The 18,534-nt window shown below is 41.3% G+C and overlaps 1 protein-coding gene and 1 long non-coding RNA gene across 14 annotated transcripts in view; one reads left to right on the forward strand and one right to left on the reverse strand.

Annotated features, from left to right (window-relative positions):
- The window catches only part of WNK1 (WNK lysine deficient protein kinase 1), a 97,766-nt gene that overhangs the window by 46,202 nt on the left and 33,030 nt on the right, over nucleotides 1-18,534 (reverse strand). For 11 of the 12 annotated variants that reach the window (XM_015627449.2, XM_015627446.2, XM_015627445.3 and 8 more), the window contains exons 3-4: nucleotides 15,261-15,481; nucleotides 13,060-13,217 (exon numbers count right to left, since the gene is read on the reverse strand). In XM_015627449.2, the coding sequence (XP_015482935.1) occupies nucleotides 13,060-13,217; nucleotides 15,261-15,481 (379 nt within the window). Of the gene's footprint in view, nucleotides 1-1,787; nucleotides 2,234-13,059; nucleotides 13,218-15,260; nucleotides 15,482-18,534 lie in introns of those variants that run through there. The other variant, XM_015627456.3, reaches the window with a different exon arrangement.
- The window catches only part of LOC117244454, a 13,604-nt gene continuing 3,332 nt past the window's right edge, over nucleotides 8,263-18,534 (forward strand). For both annotated transcript variants that reach the window (XR_004497596.1, XR_004497597.1), the window contains exons 1-3: nucleotides 8,263-8,370; nucleotides 11,261-11,385; nucleotides 12,055-12,182. This is a non-coding gene — a long non-coding RNA (uncharacterized LOC117244454). The remainder of the gene's footprint in view (nucleotides 8,371-11,260; nucleotides 11,386-12,054; nucleotides 12,183-18,534) is intronic.

Genomic DNA, 18,534 nt, shown 5'->3' on the forward strand with positions numbered 1-18,534 from the left:
GAAGCCAGGATATGATTTTTCCTGGTAATCATTGTACCACATGCTCTGTGCTTGCACGGAGCCTGAAAAGTTCAAACTAAGGATAGATTTTAAAATCAGTAATTCAGTCTGCTACCCTGAGTTTCTCACTGCTGAAAGAAATTAAACACTTGTCCAAAAATCTTCAGGCTCTGGACAAGCACTCCCCACAAACTGAAGTTCATCAGCTTTTCAAACCCCTTTGTTCCTTCCCATAAGCACTAATGGAAGTGTCAAACTATTTTATACAACCAGACTGGGGTACTATAAATGATTCAAAATCAATAAATCAGTGAACTTTTCTCCCAGAGCTGCCTACACAGCTCCATCTGCCATCACACAGAAACCCAAGGGAGGGCAGGCCCTGAAATTCACCTTGATGTGTTCTCAAGAGTGCCTGAGCTGGGCAGCCAAGCACAACCATCAGCACTTTCTGAACCCAAAGGCTCCCAAGGAAATGTTAAGCCAGCCAGCGTTTCCTGGTTTTACCACACTCAAATTGGTCACATTCCTGTGTGCCTCTCCTGGTCCCCCAGCTCCTCAGGAGAGCCACAGGACAACCCAAATGCAAATCCACTAGTCCTGTTTCCCAGTGGCAGTTCATTAAGAGCAGAACAGCCAGATCCCACTGGCATCACTCCAGCTTGCTGAAGGAACAGCAGCAAGAGCTCTCGCAAAGGAAAACGTAGCCAGGTGTGACAGGCACACATGAAAATCAACTTTTTCTCAAGCTACTGTTCTAAAACTGCACAAACTGGCAGTGCTGCTGAAAGCAGCAGCCTCCTTTTCTCCATTTCCCATTCCCACAGCCATGTAATTTCCTCTTTTGCCAGCAAACACATTTATACAGTTGCATAATGAACCAAATCACAGCGTGGATCAGACTTGAAACAAATCCAACCAAAAAAGGCTGCAGCAGCTTCCAGTGAGCTGAAGTTCCCCACACTGCTGCACGAGCTCTCAGGCTCACAGAGGGACAGTCAGAACTGCTTATTTTGAAAGAAGCAGCAACCTAAAACCCACTGAACACTTAGATTTTGAGAATACCTCTAAAACATGGATATTTATGTAGGTAGCCACAGATACAAACTGAAAACTCACAATTTGCGTGTTAAGCATAAGAAAGATTTCATATTTCACTTATCTTACAAGTGATGAAGTTTGTGATTTTATCACATTTTAACCAGGTGAAGAAACACGTTCCAAAATTCAACATATACGGTTATTTGATCAACTACAGGCAGGTATTCTTAAAAACACTAATTTTCCAGGAAACTTTTAAATCCCAAAGTATAATCTATCCAGAACTCTTCTTCACAACTTTTGCCTAGAAACACGTAGTATTTTGCATTAGTTAGATCACCAGATTACTGTCGTTTATTACCTTGTTCTAATGCAAGAGATACTGAAAATATAATTTACTTCATTAGAGAAGGTACAATCAATGCTGTATTACTTCTACAACAAATCAAAATGAATGCAGGTGAAGTATTACCCACCCTCAGACATTTGTACTTTAAGAAAAATACTTAGATTTGGAACAAAACCATAGGTGGAAAATAACAGAATCAATTAATGTTCTAGCCTTGATGGTCAGGATTTAAATTTACATTTAAAAAAACTACAGGGGAAAAAGTAAAGTATAAAAGCTAAAGAACCAAGCTATGCAAATGCAAAGCACTTCAAAAGATTTGTAGAGAACTCTAATTCACCTCCAAAATACTTTCCTGTGGCTGCAAGCACTTGAGAGAGCTGAAATTCTTACTTACCTCTTTAGCACAATCCTTGTGAGAGCAGCAACAGTGGGAATTAACAATTACAAATATGGGACAGAGCTCTCTTTTTGTGAAATCCATGGGGAAAAGAGAGGCAGGCACAGCACAGAGTTAGCAAGGTGCTATTTTCCAACGGGACTCGGCTGGGCCGTGGATTTAACGCACAGCAGAAGGAAAGCAGACATCGAGGTTACAAGGGAGCATTGTTTGACACCTCTTGCTATTTTCCAAGTCCAGTACATGAGGCTGCAGAGATGTGAGCTCAGTATCTGCCTTTGTCACTCTGCCAGTGAACAGAAAGCAGCAGCAGAAGCCAGAGGTGCCCCTCGCTGCCTGCCCAGCCAGCTGCAAGAGGAGGAAGAGGTGACCCAGAGGGATCCTTTACTGCAGGCTGTCCCCGCCCTCGCACAGGGCTGCTCTGTTCTGTTCTGTTCTGCCTCTCTCCCCCCAGGTGCTGTGCAGCAGCTGAAGGCTGTGTGCCCCTGCTGCAGCCGGCTCCTGCTGCTGCACAAGCTCCTCTGTGACCAGGACAAGTGACAGGCACTGAGCTGTGCAGGGGATGAAGGCAGCTGCTGTTCCTGCAGTCACACGCTGCCATTCTGTCTAACCAACCACACGGCAGCACTAAGACAGCAGAATGCATTTTGCTACCAGTGGCAACACCATCCCGTTCCCTTTTCCCTTAATGTAAGGGCACAGAGATTTGGAGGTGATTTTTCAACTGCTGGACAATGTCAGAAAGCTGCCCTGGTGCTTGGCTGACACCATGTGCACACAAACAGAGCTCTCTTTTCTAGTTCCTCTCGCTAGACTTCAGACTTCAACCTGAAGTTGGACTTCTTTTTCTTTTGATATCTAGTTCCAAGCAACCATTGTAAAATCTGTTTATTAATCAAATGAGCTGGCCACAGCTTCAGGGTTTGGGATTTTGTATTGTAAAGAAATAAGGAGCAAAGCTAAGGAAGATCACACACCCCGTTTTAAAGATGAAGTTAGCAAACTAATTTTGACAAACTAGTGGTGATGAACTGTGATAAAATTCAATTCAGAATTATCAAGATCACTTTTCACTCCAAAATAACATACTCAGTCCCTCAAGCATGCCACAATCATACCAGTCGTGTTTTTATAGTATACACCATCAGTGTTGCAAAAGCAACATTCCACACACTTAATTATGGCTACACTTTTCTGGGGTACATGGCATGACTTGCAAAGAACATCCAACATTTCAATTTTGACACATCCAGTTACCTGTCCCAGCCTAACCACAATGCTTGCTTGGCTCTTTTCAAAGATGCTGTGACTCTAAGAGCCTGAAAAGCATTCTACAGCAGCTGATTAACCTTCTCCAAGAAAACGTTCTAACATTGCAGTCCAGAAGCTAATAGCACCAGCAGCAAAGTCAAATCACACAAAGTAATTAAAGTGTCTGTATTTCCTTCGGCTAAGTTGTTACCATTCCAGTTTGAGCCAGTCCCAGGCTGCCACAAACCATTAATTCAGGAATTTAGAAAGAGAGTATGATTGCAGTGGAAAAAAAGATCTGACCTCTTTCCCCCAGTCCCAAAGAAGCCCTCAGGCAATGGTATATATAGCATTTAAATTGGTTTACCCCGTGATCTCCTAAATTTCACTACCTGCAATCAGTAACTCACCCACAGCCCTCAAAACCTGCATGTTTAACCATTTCACCACCTCTAATGCTTCATTTTAGTCCTGCTGCCTGTTCCAAGAACGATCTTTCAGATTTAGTTCTTCCCTTATTTCTCACAGGATGCACCTGAAACTGTTTGAGAAGTCTCACCCCAGTTCAACTGAATACATACTATGGAAAGAAAGACTTCAGCTTAAGATTTATTCAGTTCAACAGACACATGGTTTGCCTACAGAGGATTGATTTTCTTGTTCTGGTTAAAAAGCAAACTAGAGTAGTTTTTTTAAGAAAATAGAAATGCAACATATTAAACAGAAGTAAAAATATAGCTTCACTGATGTCAATATTTTCATAGCAATTAATTCTGGACAATTGATAATTCTGCCAAGAATTAAATTGGTAAATCCAGCAGAATAAGCTCTGTAGAAGATGAGTATCCCAGCAGAGTAAACAGCATTACTGCAATACAAGCAGAGGAAGCAGATGAAAGCTTTAGTGAGGCAGGGCCAGCTCCTGAGGCTCTGCTCAGCCCTCACTGTCCTCCCTCCTGACCAAAAGCAACGACTGCACCTTTTGAACCCAACACCTTTTCAACAGGACAGATCTACCATCACCCCATTGAGATCTCCCATCTCAGCTATGTGAGAGCTCTGTGCCACAGAAACACCTTAACCAAGTGGCCTTTCCCCTCTGCAGTGCAGCTGTGTAATTACTGGAGTCTCATGATCCTTAACTTTCCCAAACCACCAGGTAAGCACATGTGCCCCCAGTCCACAATCACACTGTGCAGACAATGGCAACACTGTCAGATTCCTACAGGCCTGCTGCCTACAGCCTCACTGATCACCATTTAGAAGCTCTTCCTCTTCAATTTACCACCTAACCTCAAAAAAATGTTGAGGCATTCATTAAAAAATTTGAGGTCAATCACAACAACAAATTGGCAGACGTACAGAATTAAAACTGTTATACACACAAGGCATATCTGTATTTTGATTGACACACTCAAACTAATTGCTTTTTCCTGAAGTTAAATTTGTATAAGAGAAGTTTTGCTGAGAAGAGTAAAAGACTCCTCATTCAGCCAGCAATCACTGCTCACTATCACCTTCACACACATCTCCTCTCCAAGAGCTGGAGAGCACTGACACTGCCTGCTCAACTCCTCAGTCAGTGCCTCAATACTGCACTTTACCCACTGAAGTCATTACATTTTACAGCATTCAAAGCCTTACAAGACTGCTAGAGTAGGCTACAGCTCTGAGACTTTGCTCCCACACATTGAAGTTTGAACAGGAACTACTCACAGCTCCTCTTAGAAATCACTGGCTGCACTCTCACATAAAGGCAGCAACTCAAGTCAAAACCCACTGAATTTGTGATAATACTGAAATGCTATGTACTACTGCAGAATATGTGAATACTATGGCTCAGTGCTACCCCACTGACAAGTCATCCAGCCCAGCAAAAAAGCAATTTTAAGTCTTCACTTAAGATATGGAGGTCCATGGTTCTTCAGAACCACCAGATAAATAAAGTATCACTTCATTTTAGAAGTCCAAAGAATCTGAATTTAAGAACATTAATTAAATTTCTTTTTTAACTGAAACAATCACAAGAACTACTGTAATTGCAGCAATTCTGATGTATAGAAGAAATTAACCAAGCTCCAAAACAGGAAATTTTGTAACCAGGACACAGTTTCTTTGTGCACAGCTGGCAAACAATTAGCATGTTGGTGCAGGGAACAATGAAAAGGGCTTTGTTTAGAAATACACAGTATGAGAACAGAGGTTCCTCTGAAACACTCAAGTCTGATTGGACAAGTAAACCAGGTATTAACTGTTTTGCACAGAAGCATAAAGGTAAGATCAGCTGCATCTATCATGCACAGTTCTTGAACCTCACCCTTAGAAACAGGGATGCTGCCTCTGTAAAACCTTGAGCTAGCTCAATAACCCTTTGCTTTATTGGGACTTCAGCTTGAAAATGACTTTCAAAAAAAAAAACCCCAAAACCAGACATGCCTAGACACACATTTCAGTTATATAAATTTAGAAATGCCACAGTGACACAATACTAGAAGTGTCTGTCTTCTATTTTCAGTATGGAAAACATGTTTTTGAAAAATAAAATTGTACTAGTTGCACTCCCTGCTTTAATCTGCTCCCACTGTGGTAGGAAACCATTGTTCTGCACTCATTTTTAAGTTCATGTACAGTAACTCAAAAGCCACAGATTAGTTCCACTGGACTTTGAACTGAATTTTAAAAAGTGATGTAACGGGCCACAAAACCCATTTGGTACCAACCTAAGGTAATATTGCAAACACCAAAAATAGTGCACAATTCCAACAATGCACAAAAAGTCACCATGCCTTTTATTTTCAGACTTATTCTAATGGGAGTGAAGACTTTCCTGGAGTTATCCCATTCCCAGCCCTTGCAGCTATAGCAGCACAGCTGGCAGGACAAGAAATAGCAGCCTATGCATTCTTAGTGTCAGTATTTTTAACTAGTGGCACTCTGAGCCAGCAGTCTCCCCACAGGAATGCTTCAGTGATTCACCAATCACAGAATTCTAATGGTTCTCACCACACTGCAGAGCCAGGCCTTTTAAAAACACTTCTCCTTGTTCCAAGAGCCACCTTCCCATCCCCTGTTCAATTAACCTCACCTAATGTAGGAGCTAAATGCATGGCAGTGCAGGACAGAATATTACATACCAGGATCATAGTTTTAAGAGACTTGATCCTTAAAAGGTACTTTTAAAACTTCTCAAATTTTTAAAGATACATTGTTTAGCCCATATTCTGTCAACTTTCTAAGGTTTCTAAAAATACATTTAGAAACTCCACATTAGTACATTTCAGAACTTAAATTACACATGATTTTATGCAACTCAACCAGTGCTCACAATCCTCCACTCCTTTTAAATCCTGAGCATCTCAAAATCATATCCTGTTCAAAACTGCCAAAAGACACAATCCAGGCTCATCAGTGAGCAACCCAAGAAAGAAATAGCTCCCTTTACTTCAAACCAAGTTTGTTTCACATCAGAATTGACAAAAACCACTTTAGCTGTAATCTTAAGGCTTTTGATGCTGAACAGTGAGCTACTTTCAGAAAATAATTCAGTTAAATAAAACTTTTCCCTTCCAAACTCAGGCATCATCTGACTTAGCTGTGCAAACGACACAGAATCACAGACTGGGTCAGGCTGGAGGGGACCACAGTGGGACATCTGCTCCAGCAGGGCCACCCCAGAGCACATGGGACACAGCATTGCCTCCAGATGGTTCTGGAACATCTCCCTAAGGGAGATTTCACACCCTCTCTGCACATTCTGCTCCAGTGCACGGTCACTGCACAGGAAAGAAGTTCTTCCTCATGTTCAGGTGGAGCTTCTGAGCATCAGTGTCTGCCCATGGCCTCTTGTCCTATTGCCTGGCCCCACCAAAACCCTGTCTCCATCCTCTGGCAGCCTCCCTGCAGATACTCAGCCACTGATGGGATCCCCTCAGTCTTCTCCAGGCTGCCCAGCTCCCTCAGCCTGTCCTGATAAGAGGGATGCTCCAGTCCCCTCATCATTTTTGTGCTGCCTGAGAGCTCAAGCTGCTTTTCCTTACTTGGATCATTGTAACTTGGCAAAGAGAACTTCCAAAGTAACATGCAAGGCTGCTTGAGATATTAATGCATCAAATCCTTGAACTCCCACCTTCCACTTTGAAGGCTCTACACTTCTGAATTGATGAGTCAGTGCCTGGACCCCCACACAGGAAGATTCTGCACTTTTAAAGCTCTTACAGCAAAATGCTTGTGATGGAGTTGAACAGCTACAAGAGGCAAGGGCTCCAAGCTTCAGCATTCTTTAGTTCAGTCAGTGTGAGGCAAAGAATTGCAAATGTTGTGCAATTTTTTTTACATTTCACACTCTACTGCCAGAAGTTTCTTCTTTGAAGGAATACAAGAATTTACCCTTTATTACAATTAATCTGTTTCCTGCACTCAGTTGAAGGTTTGTGGCTTTTCAATACCTGCTGTCACAAAAGATCACCTTCTCTGTTGGAGGGTTTCCTCCTCTAACTTTTCCACTGATTTTTTTTTTTTTTTTCCCAATGCTTTTTTTTGCTAAGAAAGTTGTTAGGAAGGATATCTCTGTATCTATTTAAACCATGTCAAGAAACCAAGTCATTCAAAGTAAAGAGTTTTATTCATGCCTAAAAAATGCTAGCTATTGCTTCCAGGAAGTAGAAGAGGAAATTAATCATCACTCATTAAGCACTGCACGTAAAATTAATCATATGTCTAAAGTTTAGCATTTTTTATTTGCTACTTAAGAGCCCTCAGGAAGAAGAAGAAGAATAAACTAAGAGCTGGAATACTTTGCCTACTGCATCTCTAATGAAAATGAAGCAGTTGACTGCTCTAGACAGTTATGACACCAAACTTTTAAAACACTAAAGAAAAGATTCATTTTATCTCAACTGACCCAACTACAGCACTTTGTAACTGCCTTGTTTCCAGCAAAGAGAATGACCTTCACCCTAACCAGTGAGTTCCAGTTCCCACCAGTTTGGGAGATTAAGGGGTTTTAAACCAGTTAGACACTGCCTGGTCAGGTTACTCATTATGTGCCTTGTTCCCTTAGGCCCTTTTTTAAGCTCTGGAGAACAGAAAAATGTTATGCCTGATGTGGAACATTTTAGTACAGGACAACCTTTTTTTTAAAAGTCAAAATGCAAATGCTCTTTTTTTTTCCCCTTCTCATCTCAAGGCCAGCTCAGACAACAGACATTTGTTTGGAGAGAAGAGACTGGACTTCTGGTGAAAGAAGAGACAACTACAAAACTTCACCTGGTCAAAGAAAGCATGGAGAAAATCAAGTACAGAGCACAAGTCCAACAGGAAAGCTTACAAGGTAAGTTCATATGATGGGAGGGGGAGAAAGAAAAATGGAGTTTTCTACTCAGACAATTGGTACATTTCAAACTGAGGATATTTCTGTTTAGCAATCAACATACTTGGATTTTTATGTCAGTGGTAGATATGCAAGAAGAAAAATCTGCACAATAAACATAGTGATTCTCTTTACTAGTCCTAGGACTAGTCAATCCCCTTGCAAATTTAAGCCTTGGGACACCCAAGTATTAGAAATTGAGATTTTGAGGCAACAGCTTGGGTTTCTGTGGTCCCACCAGAGGCTGAGGCAAAGCAGCTGAAGTTACTGCAGTCAGTTATGCCTTCCCTGCATTGATTCCCAAACAGACTATATTAAGAAATCATACTTAAGATGTCTGCTCTATAAATATCTCTTTTTCCATTTAAATGCACGTGTAGCCCATTTTAAATATCTCCTGTGACAAACTGTTTAATTGCAATATGCATGGAACAGAAACCAGTCTCCTGAGAAGAACAAAGACAGGGAAACCCTCCTGTATTTTACCAAGCTCTTTTTTTTGTTTTGCTTTTTATGCAAGCAAGTACACAACAGAATTACGTATCTTGATTTCATTTTGCACTGTCACTCTCTGCATTACTTGGCTACAGAGCAGAACTGTAAAAAATAAAAAACCCAAACAAAAAAAGGGGGACCTATTCCCTAATCTAGCAGCATGCCACACAGACAGCTGTGCTTGCACGAGGGCAGAGGAAAAAAGTAACCAAAGGAGCAGGAGAGAGTACTTTAACAATAGTGCAGCTTGTTATCAATTCATTGCAGGCTTAGATGATTTCTTTTCTGAGGCCAAGGAGGCATCAGTAAGTGCTCACTGGACACACTCAGTCCCAGCTGCACAGATGTACTGCTTAAAGCTCAGATTTCCCCATTCCACAGGAAGGTAAAAATCCAAAGAGATGCAATTTCTCTAAGCACTGTCTATTAATTTATTTGGAACCATTTCTAAAGAAGAGCAGAGGATGGCTTCAATAAAGAAAACGGGGTTTGGAGACAGAATTGCAGCACTGTGATTAAATGAAAACAAAGAGCAAGGCTAGGTTCCTTTATGCTTGAGTGACAAGCCATGCAGATGTCTTTCCTTTCTAAAGGAACTGCTGCTGAAAGGGTCTGGACTGAGTATGCTAAAGGGTGCCAGTACCAACAGGGCAATATTCTGTGTCAAACTGCTGATTTCCTTACCAGAATGGTAAAACAGTTCAGCATAACACCTTGAGCCCTACAAATTCTGCACAGTTGTGGTTTTTAAGCCAAATATATATACACACCCAGATTACTCTGTTTATAGAATTTTTCTAGATAAAGTGATTCAGAATAACAGTTTAATTGCACTTGTGTTTCTTGGGCCAGAGAAAATTCAAGAACTTTATCCTAGGACTGTTTTAAAGAAATACAGGAACTTCCCAGTGAGACAATGTAGACAGTATAAACAAGCATCTTAGGAACAGCAGGCTCATGCAGCAATGCTATTGTCCAAGATGTGAAGCAAGAATTACTGCCTGGGCCAAAAAATGTCTCATCTGTGAGAGGAACTTCAGCCTTTAGATCCAGATTCTAAATCTGTGCCTGCCAAGGTGTATTATTTAACAAAAAACTGCTTCCAACCATGAGGAAAGACCCTGAACCAGAGAAGTAGAACAGGACTGAGCAATATTGCAAAGCTGCAGTGTCTGGACATCAGCTAGGGCCATCTTTGTCACAAAAGGTGTCAGGTCAAAACACAAAGCATGCTGAAAGCCCCCTAAAAAAGAGAGCAATGCACAGCCAAAATGGGAGAAAACATCAGCTGGTGTTTCCAAGAGGTTCTGAGAGGACATCTGGGCATTAAGACACCTTTTACAGGATTCTGTCCTAAGCAACAGCAAGGATTTAAGATAATGCAGCAACTTTGCTTTTTACTAAGCCTAATAGTTCCTGCAAAGAGGGTGAGGGAGATTAACTAATTTAAATACATATGGCCTGCAGTGAGTGGCTGCACATTTTGATCTTACTTCCTTTGCAGTTTCAATGGTTTTTAAGCTCCAGCATGGTATGATTTTTCATGACTTTCATAGCAGACCATTCCTATTGTCCCTCCTTCTGCTCTCTGTGTGCATGGAGATAAAATAATCCTTTCAATTTAAGGCACAGCAGGACTGTAGCTGCTACCTTAAAACACCCCTAAAAACTCCAGGGAGGTAGCAATGGAGGGGCTGAAAGGGAGACACAAAACATCTTCCACAAAACACACCTTCCAACACAGATTAGAAGATGTGTTGGTAAGAACTGCTGCAGTCACCTTTGCAGGAGGATCTTTTCTGCCTCCACTGTTACTGAGGGTTCACACACTGGCCTTTCAAGTACTGAACCTGGCAAATGGTTCATCCCTCACCCACAACTGCACACACAGTCTAAACTTCTAACATCTGTAAAATCTTCTACATCTAAAACTACCTGGCTCTTCAAAGGAATGCCAGGAGTATTTTACTTCATTTTCATAACACAGGTCTCTTTCTCCTTTATAGAACACCAAATCTTGCATTATCAGTTAAAACAGGATTGTGTTTTATTTCCAGAAAACGTTGCCTTGCTTCATTGAAAGCCTCCCTTGAAAATTCTTCACATCTTGCTTCATTGGTTTTGTTTTGAACAAACTGCTCTGCAACTCCACTGAAATAAACCCCAGATATACCAAAGCACACAGCCTTTCAGAGCAGACAATTTCAGTTTCTTTGCCTTCCTGTTCTTTGCTCCTTCTGAAAGAAAACAAGATATGCTGGATTTCATATCAAAGTATATCTTAAGAGCTCTCAGGCAGTAAATTAAATAGCTGGGAAAATAAATCAACCAATAAATTTGATTTGTGAACCATCAGCAGAGCAGAATAAAAGGTGGTGTGGGACAGACCAAAAAATTACCACTGTTGCTCATCAACTCAGAATTTCCATCATCAGCCAGAAACTACAGGGAGAAAGGAGCAGCACACACAAGAAACAAGTGGTAAGTGGAACTCTGCTAAGTCTCCAGCTAACCTTTCCTGCTGCAAGCCCCAAAGCTTTCCAGTTCTGTACTTCAAAGAGCAGAGAAAGGACAGATCTGTGAGACCTGGGGATTCCCAAACCTGAGATTGTCTCAGCAGCTGATTGTCACCAACAGCCCAGTTCCCAGCACTTCTTAAGGAACAGGCAGGACAGTTCCATTAGGCAATGTCCATCCAAATTCTGCTGCTTTGGCTCTGTCCAAGACACATCCAGAAGCACAGTAAAAGGTACCACAGAGACTGTTCTAGTAAGATATGTAGCTTTCTTTCACTGGTCCCAGCTGCCTGCAGGTCAGATTATGCTGCACACAGAGCAAGGACTAGCCTTTAGCCTAGTTCTTAAATTCTATTTAGAAAATAACAGGTAAGTTTGCCAACATACAAAAAGAAACCAAACCAAAACAACCAACAACTCTGTATGTATATATATGTATATAAAAACTTATTCTAACATCTGTGCAAAAAACCAAAGTGACTGCTTATGCCTTTTTTTTTCCTTCTTCTGTACCCCTCCAATATTTCCCTGAAAAAATGGGATAGTGTTATTTCACACCAAGCCTCTTTTCATTGCTTCTCACACAAAGACTCTTCTCCAACTCTAAGTCAGGAGTTATATCTGCCTTTTGCAGTGTGATGCATCAGGAACAAGAGAGCATTTTATTTTTCTAAAGCTAAGCAAGTAGCTATTAAATCTGCAACTTCTCTGAAATAATGTGCACAGAAGATTAACAGAACTCATTTGTCTATGGATGAAGAGGTAAGTCTGGGTTGTTTTTTCCTCCTTTGCACGTGGGCACAGGTACTCTGAGAAATGCAATGTGAGTTTTCACTTCCCCAAGCAGCCACCTCACTGTTCTCTCCGAGTGCTTGGGTCACAAGGTTGAAGGTGTTTGTTTCACTGCACTGGTACAGTCTTCACAACACCCCTCAGATAGCACAGATTAAATCTAACCACACCAATGCTGCACATTTCTGCTTCCTACACTCAAGGTCTGCATGTTCCCCTCAGTCTGGTCAGATGGGCCAGCTCTAATCTCTTGATTGCCTTCTCAGCTGTATTTGTTTTCTCCCACAGTGCCTCCACCACTACACTTGCCCAGCACTTACCAGGGTGGAATAGCTTCCTGCTATTTATCAAGTGTTTCCACTTCATCATAGTAAGAAGTGCCCCAACACACAGGAGCTAAGGACCACTCAGAGTTCAATAAACCATTAAAATCACTCTAGGTAACTGGCAGGCAGCTAAGCCAGTGCTCAAATCTGTTATCCAGCTTTATTGCAGAGAACAAGGTTACCAGCTCCTCTTCAGACAGAACTACTTCTACCATCCCCCAAGTGGCTTAGAAAATAATCTGTTATTATTCTAGTGCATTTTGTTATTTGGTTTGGGGGGGTTGGTTTCTTCATTTTTTTTTTTAAACCCTATATAATACCTACTTACATACTGAAAGAAGAGTATGAACAAACGCACAATTTTATTTCCATTCACGTATTTTACAAGCTTTGGACAGATGTTCCACGAGTTCAACCAGCACTCATCCCAACATAACCTCTTTTCAGCTCTTCTTCCCTGCACACACTTGCACAGCACTGCTGGCAGCAGCAGCTTTGGGCTGGGGTGAGGAGGGACTTACGCTGGTCACTCGGCGGTAGATCTGCGCGGCATTTTGGCACTCGGAATAGGGATACTCAGACGTGGCCATCTCTAGCATACACATCCCAAAAGCATATACATCAACGGACTCATCATATTTCTCCTCATACATCTCGGGGGCCATGAACTCTGGGGTACCTTAAATTAAAAGAACGATTCAGACTCTAAATGTCTCAAAGCGAGCAGAGGCTGCTGGCGTTACTCACCGCAGGGGCACGCGGCTGGGCAGACCTGTGAGACAAGACAAAGTGGAGGCAAAAAGAAGAGGGAGGAAACCCTTAGTGACTCTGTTGCACCAATGCACTTTGTGAGTCTTCCATTGCAAGGCCTTGGTGGAATAACAATGGCATGTGAGATCTGATGCGATTCCTGGTTTAGGGATGTTAGTTGATACCAATATCGGAACAGACTGCATTAGCCTGAAATCAAACGGGAGGGGAGGGGACGAGAAGAGGGAAAAACTGCAGACTAGCCATAGGCTGCAAACCAAATACTAAGGAGAGTTAAAGCACTTACCTTTTCTCCCTGTAAGGAAAGAGGCACATTAAAGCTTGTTTCACAGATTACCTGACTGCCCTCTGCTGCAAAAGCAGTAGTACTGGTAAGAGCCCACAGCTAGTCTCTGACTGGTGCTCCCCATCTACTTGCTCAAGTAGAATGGTTCGGGTAAGGCCTTGCAATGAAAAGCTCTGTTGTTACAAATACAAATCGCCGTGAAAAGAGGATAAAAGGTGATTTTCTGCAAAGGCCACTCACCAGAGCCCTTTTCTTCATATACTTACCTTCCCACCTGCAGTATATTTATAGGCCTACTGCAGATACAGGCATTAGTGAGGGACATCCTACAGTCAAAAATACTCAGAAATACAGAGAGATTGAGTTACAGGCATAGAGCGTGAGATTCAACAAGTCCCATTTAAATAGTGTGCAGAAAATTATGGCCCAGTGAAGCATCACAGATCCCCTCTGCAAACAAAGGGACTGCATTGTATGATCAGATTTACTTTAAGCCAGAGATGCAAGTTTGCTTTTTGTAAATTTAAGCACAGAATTATTTCCTGCAGACACCAGATTCCAGACAATTTACAGATCACTCTACAGCCCATTGCTTGTTTTCATCACACCAAACCAAAAAGAATGTAACTGCAGTCATTTATCCAAAGGCTAATCATTAGCAGATAACTATGTAACAGATGGTAATTTTCCAGTGATAAATTTGAAGATTTGACAAATATGCTTAAGAAATTATGGTTTTTAACACCATTCTTTTTTTCCCTATTAATACTTTGACCTGGTTAAGAAGCAGGAAATATTTCAGTGACAGCTTGCGAGAAAATTTACAGGTATACACCATTGATCCCAGCTAGGAATCTGGCACAGGACTGTTGAGTAATGCTGAATTTTAGCAAGCTCTAAATACTGAGAGCGAAAGAAACTTCATTCCCTGCAGTCTATCCACCCAACCGTAAAAACAAAGCTGATAAAACCAATTCTTTCAAGAATCCACAAGAAAAATTACTCTTTCACCAAACCAATTTCTGAAAAGGGTTATGAATGGATACACAGGGACAGAGCCAGAATAAAGCAGTATTTCCCAATGCACCCTCCTAACTCACACAAATCCACATTCTACAGACCTCCTGAATAAGGCATTACACCACAGTCTGTGTTATTATTTAAATACATATATATAGTATTGACTTTGGTATACCTCAGCTTCTGATTATTCACAAGCTGCAAGAGATTCAATATTAACCCCTGGTGACAATTAAAAAAAAATTTGGCTGTATGAACTAATGCTACACTAAATATCAAAATGTTGTTTGGTCACCAAAATGCATTTGTACATTTCTTGAAGCAGCACCACATCAAAGGTAAGATTTATACATAGTAAAGAGTGGTTTTATCAACAATGTTGCACTAGATTGTTGGGCAGGACAAGAACTCCATATTCTGAAATGGCTAGTGTTAATATATAGATAACAAAAGCACAACCAAAATTTCACCGTGTCTTGGCATCAGGAACACAGAATGACCTGAGCAACCAAGAGACAAAGCCTACACACTTTCAGGCTTTGACCATGTACCTTTGTAAGCATGTTTTTTGGGAAAGTTCTTAAAACACTCAAGTCTCTAAAGAGGTAGGCTGGCTCAGCAGCCTCCGAAACAGGAGAGGCTTACCTATCACACTTTTGGCAAAAGAAGCTCGTTTCAGGGTTGCCAGACCAAGGTCTCCAATCTTGACTGATCCAGTGGGGCCAGTAATGAAGATGTTGTCACATTTTAAGTCTCTATGAATGATGGGAGGAGTGCGTGTGTGTAGAAATTGTAAGCCTTTCAGTATCTGACGGCACCAGCTTCGTAGGACTTTAATTTTCATCACTTTAAATCTTTTCAAATACCTAATGAAAAAAGTAACAATAGGTTAAACAGATTCTGCTAACAGACAGTAGATTCAACTATACCATTTGCTGTTTGGAAGCAAAGAAACAGTAATTAAAGACATGTATAAATTTAAACCTCTATTTTAAATCTACCTGGGTGTTTCAGGACTTCAGAGGAGCTCAAGATGATTCCCCTTTACAAAACCCATCCCCTTTCTTCTAGCCAGCAGACTATAATGATGAAACAAAAGTGTGAAAGCTTGGTGTACATAGCTGATAACTCCTCTGCATACAAAATCATTCTATGGTAATTAGACAGCTGGATTGCTAAATTCCAAGGTACTGCTTCAATGACAAATAAGTCAGGGCTTGTGAATTACAGGTCTTTATCTATTTAACTTCTGAAGCACTTAAAACATCTACTTCAATTAATTGTGACTGGGTGGGGAGGTGGGCCACTAGATCCAGAGTGTTAATAGTCAACAAAGTACAGAACTGTGGAAAACTGCAAGAGCTCTGAAATCAGCACTCCCTTGTTTACAGGAGGGGTCCAAGCACTCTGTTCAAGGTTTCCACATTACATTTTAAATCTGCTTCAAATTTAACTGTGGAGTTACCAAGTAAATTAGAAATTCTCAGAGATCCCCTCCCTGGTGCAGGACAGGGTTTGATCACCTGAATCCAACTGGTACTACTCATTACTTCAAAACTATGGACAGTCACAGAGAGGGAAGAGAAACCTTTAAAAAGGCTCTGTGGAATAGCTGAGGTGGAAGAGCTCACACCAGTCTGTATCCCTTTGCAGGTAGAATGCTACCCAACCTTAACTGCTCTATCTTTGCCACTCCTTGAAACCCCATGGCAGAAGAGTCAAATGTCATACCAAAAATATTTTTTCAACATGCATGACCTAAGACTACCATCCTATTCTATTACCTAACTTCAGCAGATCAGAGATGCCACAAGGTGAATAACCTCTGACAGTTTTCAAGTGCCTTCCAGCAAAGTTTTCTCTCCAGCTCTCTTTGGGTAACCATTTGAAATGAAGAGCTGTTTTGTTCCATCTGAAAAAGTATGGGCTGGACTACATATAGAGAATAGCATGTTGCATAGAGCAAGGGCTTTATTCTTGTTCAGGCAATGTTACCCAGCCAGAGTCTCAGATAAAGACCAGTTTCACACTACAGCAAGACTGCTGGTGAAGTCTGTAACCAGCATGGGTTACAGCAACTGCAATCTTAAAACTAAAAGCAAGTTGTGTTCAATTATTCCATGGTAGTGGTCAGTCTCCCCTGCAGATTCACTTCAATAGGAGATACAGCCTGCTGAAATCACTTCAATCAGCTCCAACACAGAAATGCAGTGTATTCATCCCTTTATCTTTCCAGTTCAAAACAAGATCTGGAAAATGAAGTTGCTAGGAATGAACCTACTGTGAAAACAAATCTGTAAAAGCAATTGAGACAGTTCCAGAGGAAGTCAGGTCTCAGAATGTAAAGAAAGGCAGGGGAAAAGCCAAGCCAAGGAGGAGACAAGCTGAAGGAGGTTCTGAATCCATCAGCTACCACTTGAATTCTGGCTATTGACACAACCCTCATTCATCTCTCTTGAGCCTGTTCCAAAGATCACATGGTAGGGGCACTTCAGTTCAGCATCTGGAATCCCTAAGCACATTCTTGGTTACAAATATGCTAGAACACTGCCAGCTTCTCCCTGTTAAAGGACCTGCATCCAGCCATCACCCAGCATTGTGCAGTGTGGCTGTCACTGTTCTCTAACACTGTCCCAAATTAAGTCACATGTCACTTAGTGCAGAGAACAATTTAAAATGGAAACAGATATAAATACACAAAAATAGACAAGCCTACTAGCCTGTATGTTTTCACTTTTCCTACTACCATAGAATAACCTGGGCTTGAAGAGACCTCAGGAGGTCTCCAGTCTAAGTTTCTGTAATTAGTTACACACAGCTCAAGGAGCTATAGGAATCCTTATTAAAAAAAAGGTAAGAGAAAATTTCCTTTAAGATACCATCACACTTGTATTCTGTTCACCTTTTTTACATCAAGTGGCAACAATGTCTATGGCCCAAGTACCAAAACAAGAAAGGCACTGCTTTTATCAAATGCAGGTAATGTAAACATACTGAAAAAAAGATATGGAAGTAATAGTCAAATATATACAAACACAATTGTACAGTGTAAATCTAGGAATTTGCCACAAGCCCATGAAATAATTAAGGCACACCTGAAATCTCCCATACAGTTTACCTGTCAAGTCTTAAGTAAGTGGAGTAGAATAAACTAAATCACAATTATAACACCAGCTATAAAAGAGTGGGGAAAAACCCTAGCCAGAACTCTACAGTCTAAAAGATCTTCAATTAAAGAGCACTTTTTTTTCTGGATTAAATGAAAAAGCTTTCTTATTTCAAGGTACAAAATAATCCCACAGACAGAAAACCTGGGGTATTTCTTCCTACCAACACCTTACTTTATAATTGTCTATTATTACTTCATCTTGGTTATCGTATCACACAAGCCAATCTAAATATTAAAATCTGTAAGAGGGATAAAGGAGTATAAAATGGAGAAAAAAAATCTAGCACTACACATTCAGCAGAGAATTAGGTAAACTTTATTTAAAGGCATCTGTACAGAGCTGCAAAACCATTAACTTATTACTTGTCTGAAAACAGTACATGAAGCAGCAGATCTATTTTTTATCTGAAATACCTTAAACACCCTGAGCAATGTCTCCACTGAACACACAGCTAGAGAATATTGTATCCTGAGCCATCCAGTACTATTCCAAGAGAAATACCTCCCTGTAACTGCAGCCCAGAGTCCCAAAGAGCCATTTTCCTGCTGCAGAAGGTGCACTGGTAGCCATCAATGAGCACAGTGAAAAGCACAGCCACTCACAGGCTGTTTCAGCCACAGGGACAGCAAACTGCTCCTGCTCCCATGGCCAGGGGGGATTTCTGTCCAGGGAGAGCCAGGCATGGAGCAGAGGCTGCAGAGCCTTCACTGCAGGGCTGCAGCACTGCTCCCAGCACAGGGATGACAGAG

Source organism: Parus major, chromosome 1A (genome assembly GCF_001522545.3).
Source record: "Parus major isolate Abel chromosome 1A, Parus_major1.1, whole genome shotgun sequence".
Classification (NCBI taxonomy): Eukaryota; Metazoa; Chordata; class Aves; order Passeriformes; family Paridae; genus Parus; species Parus major.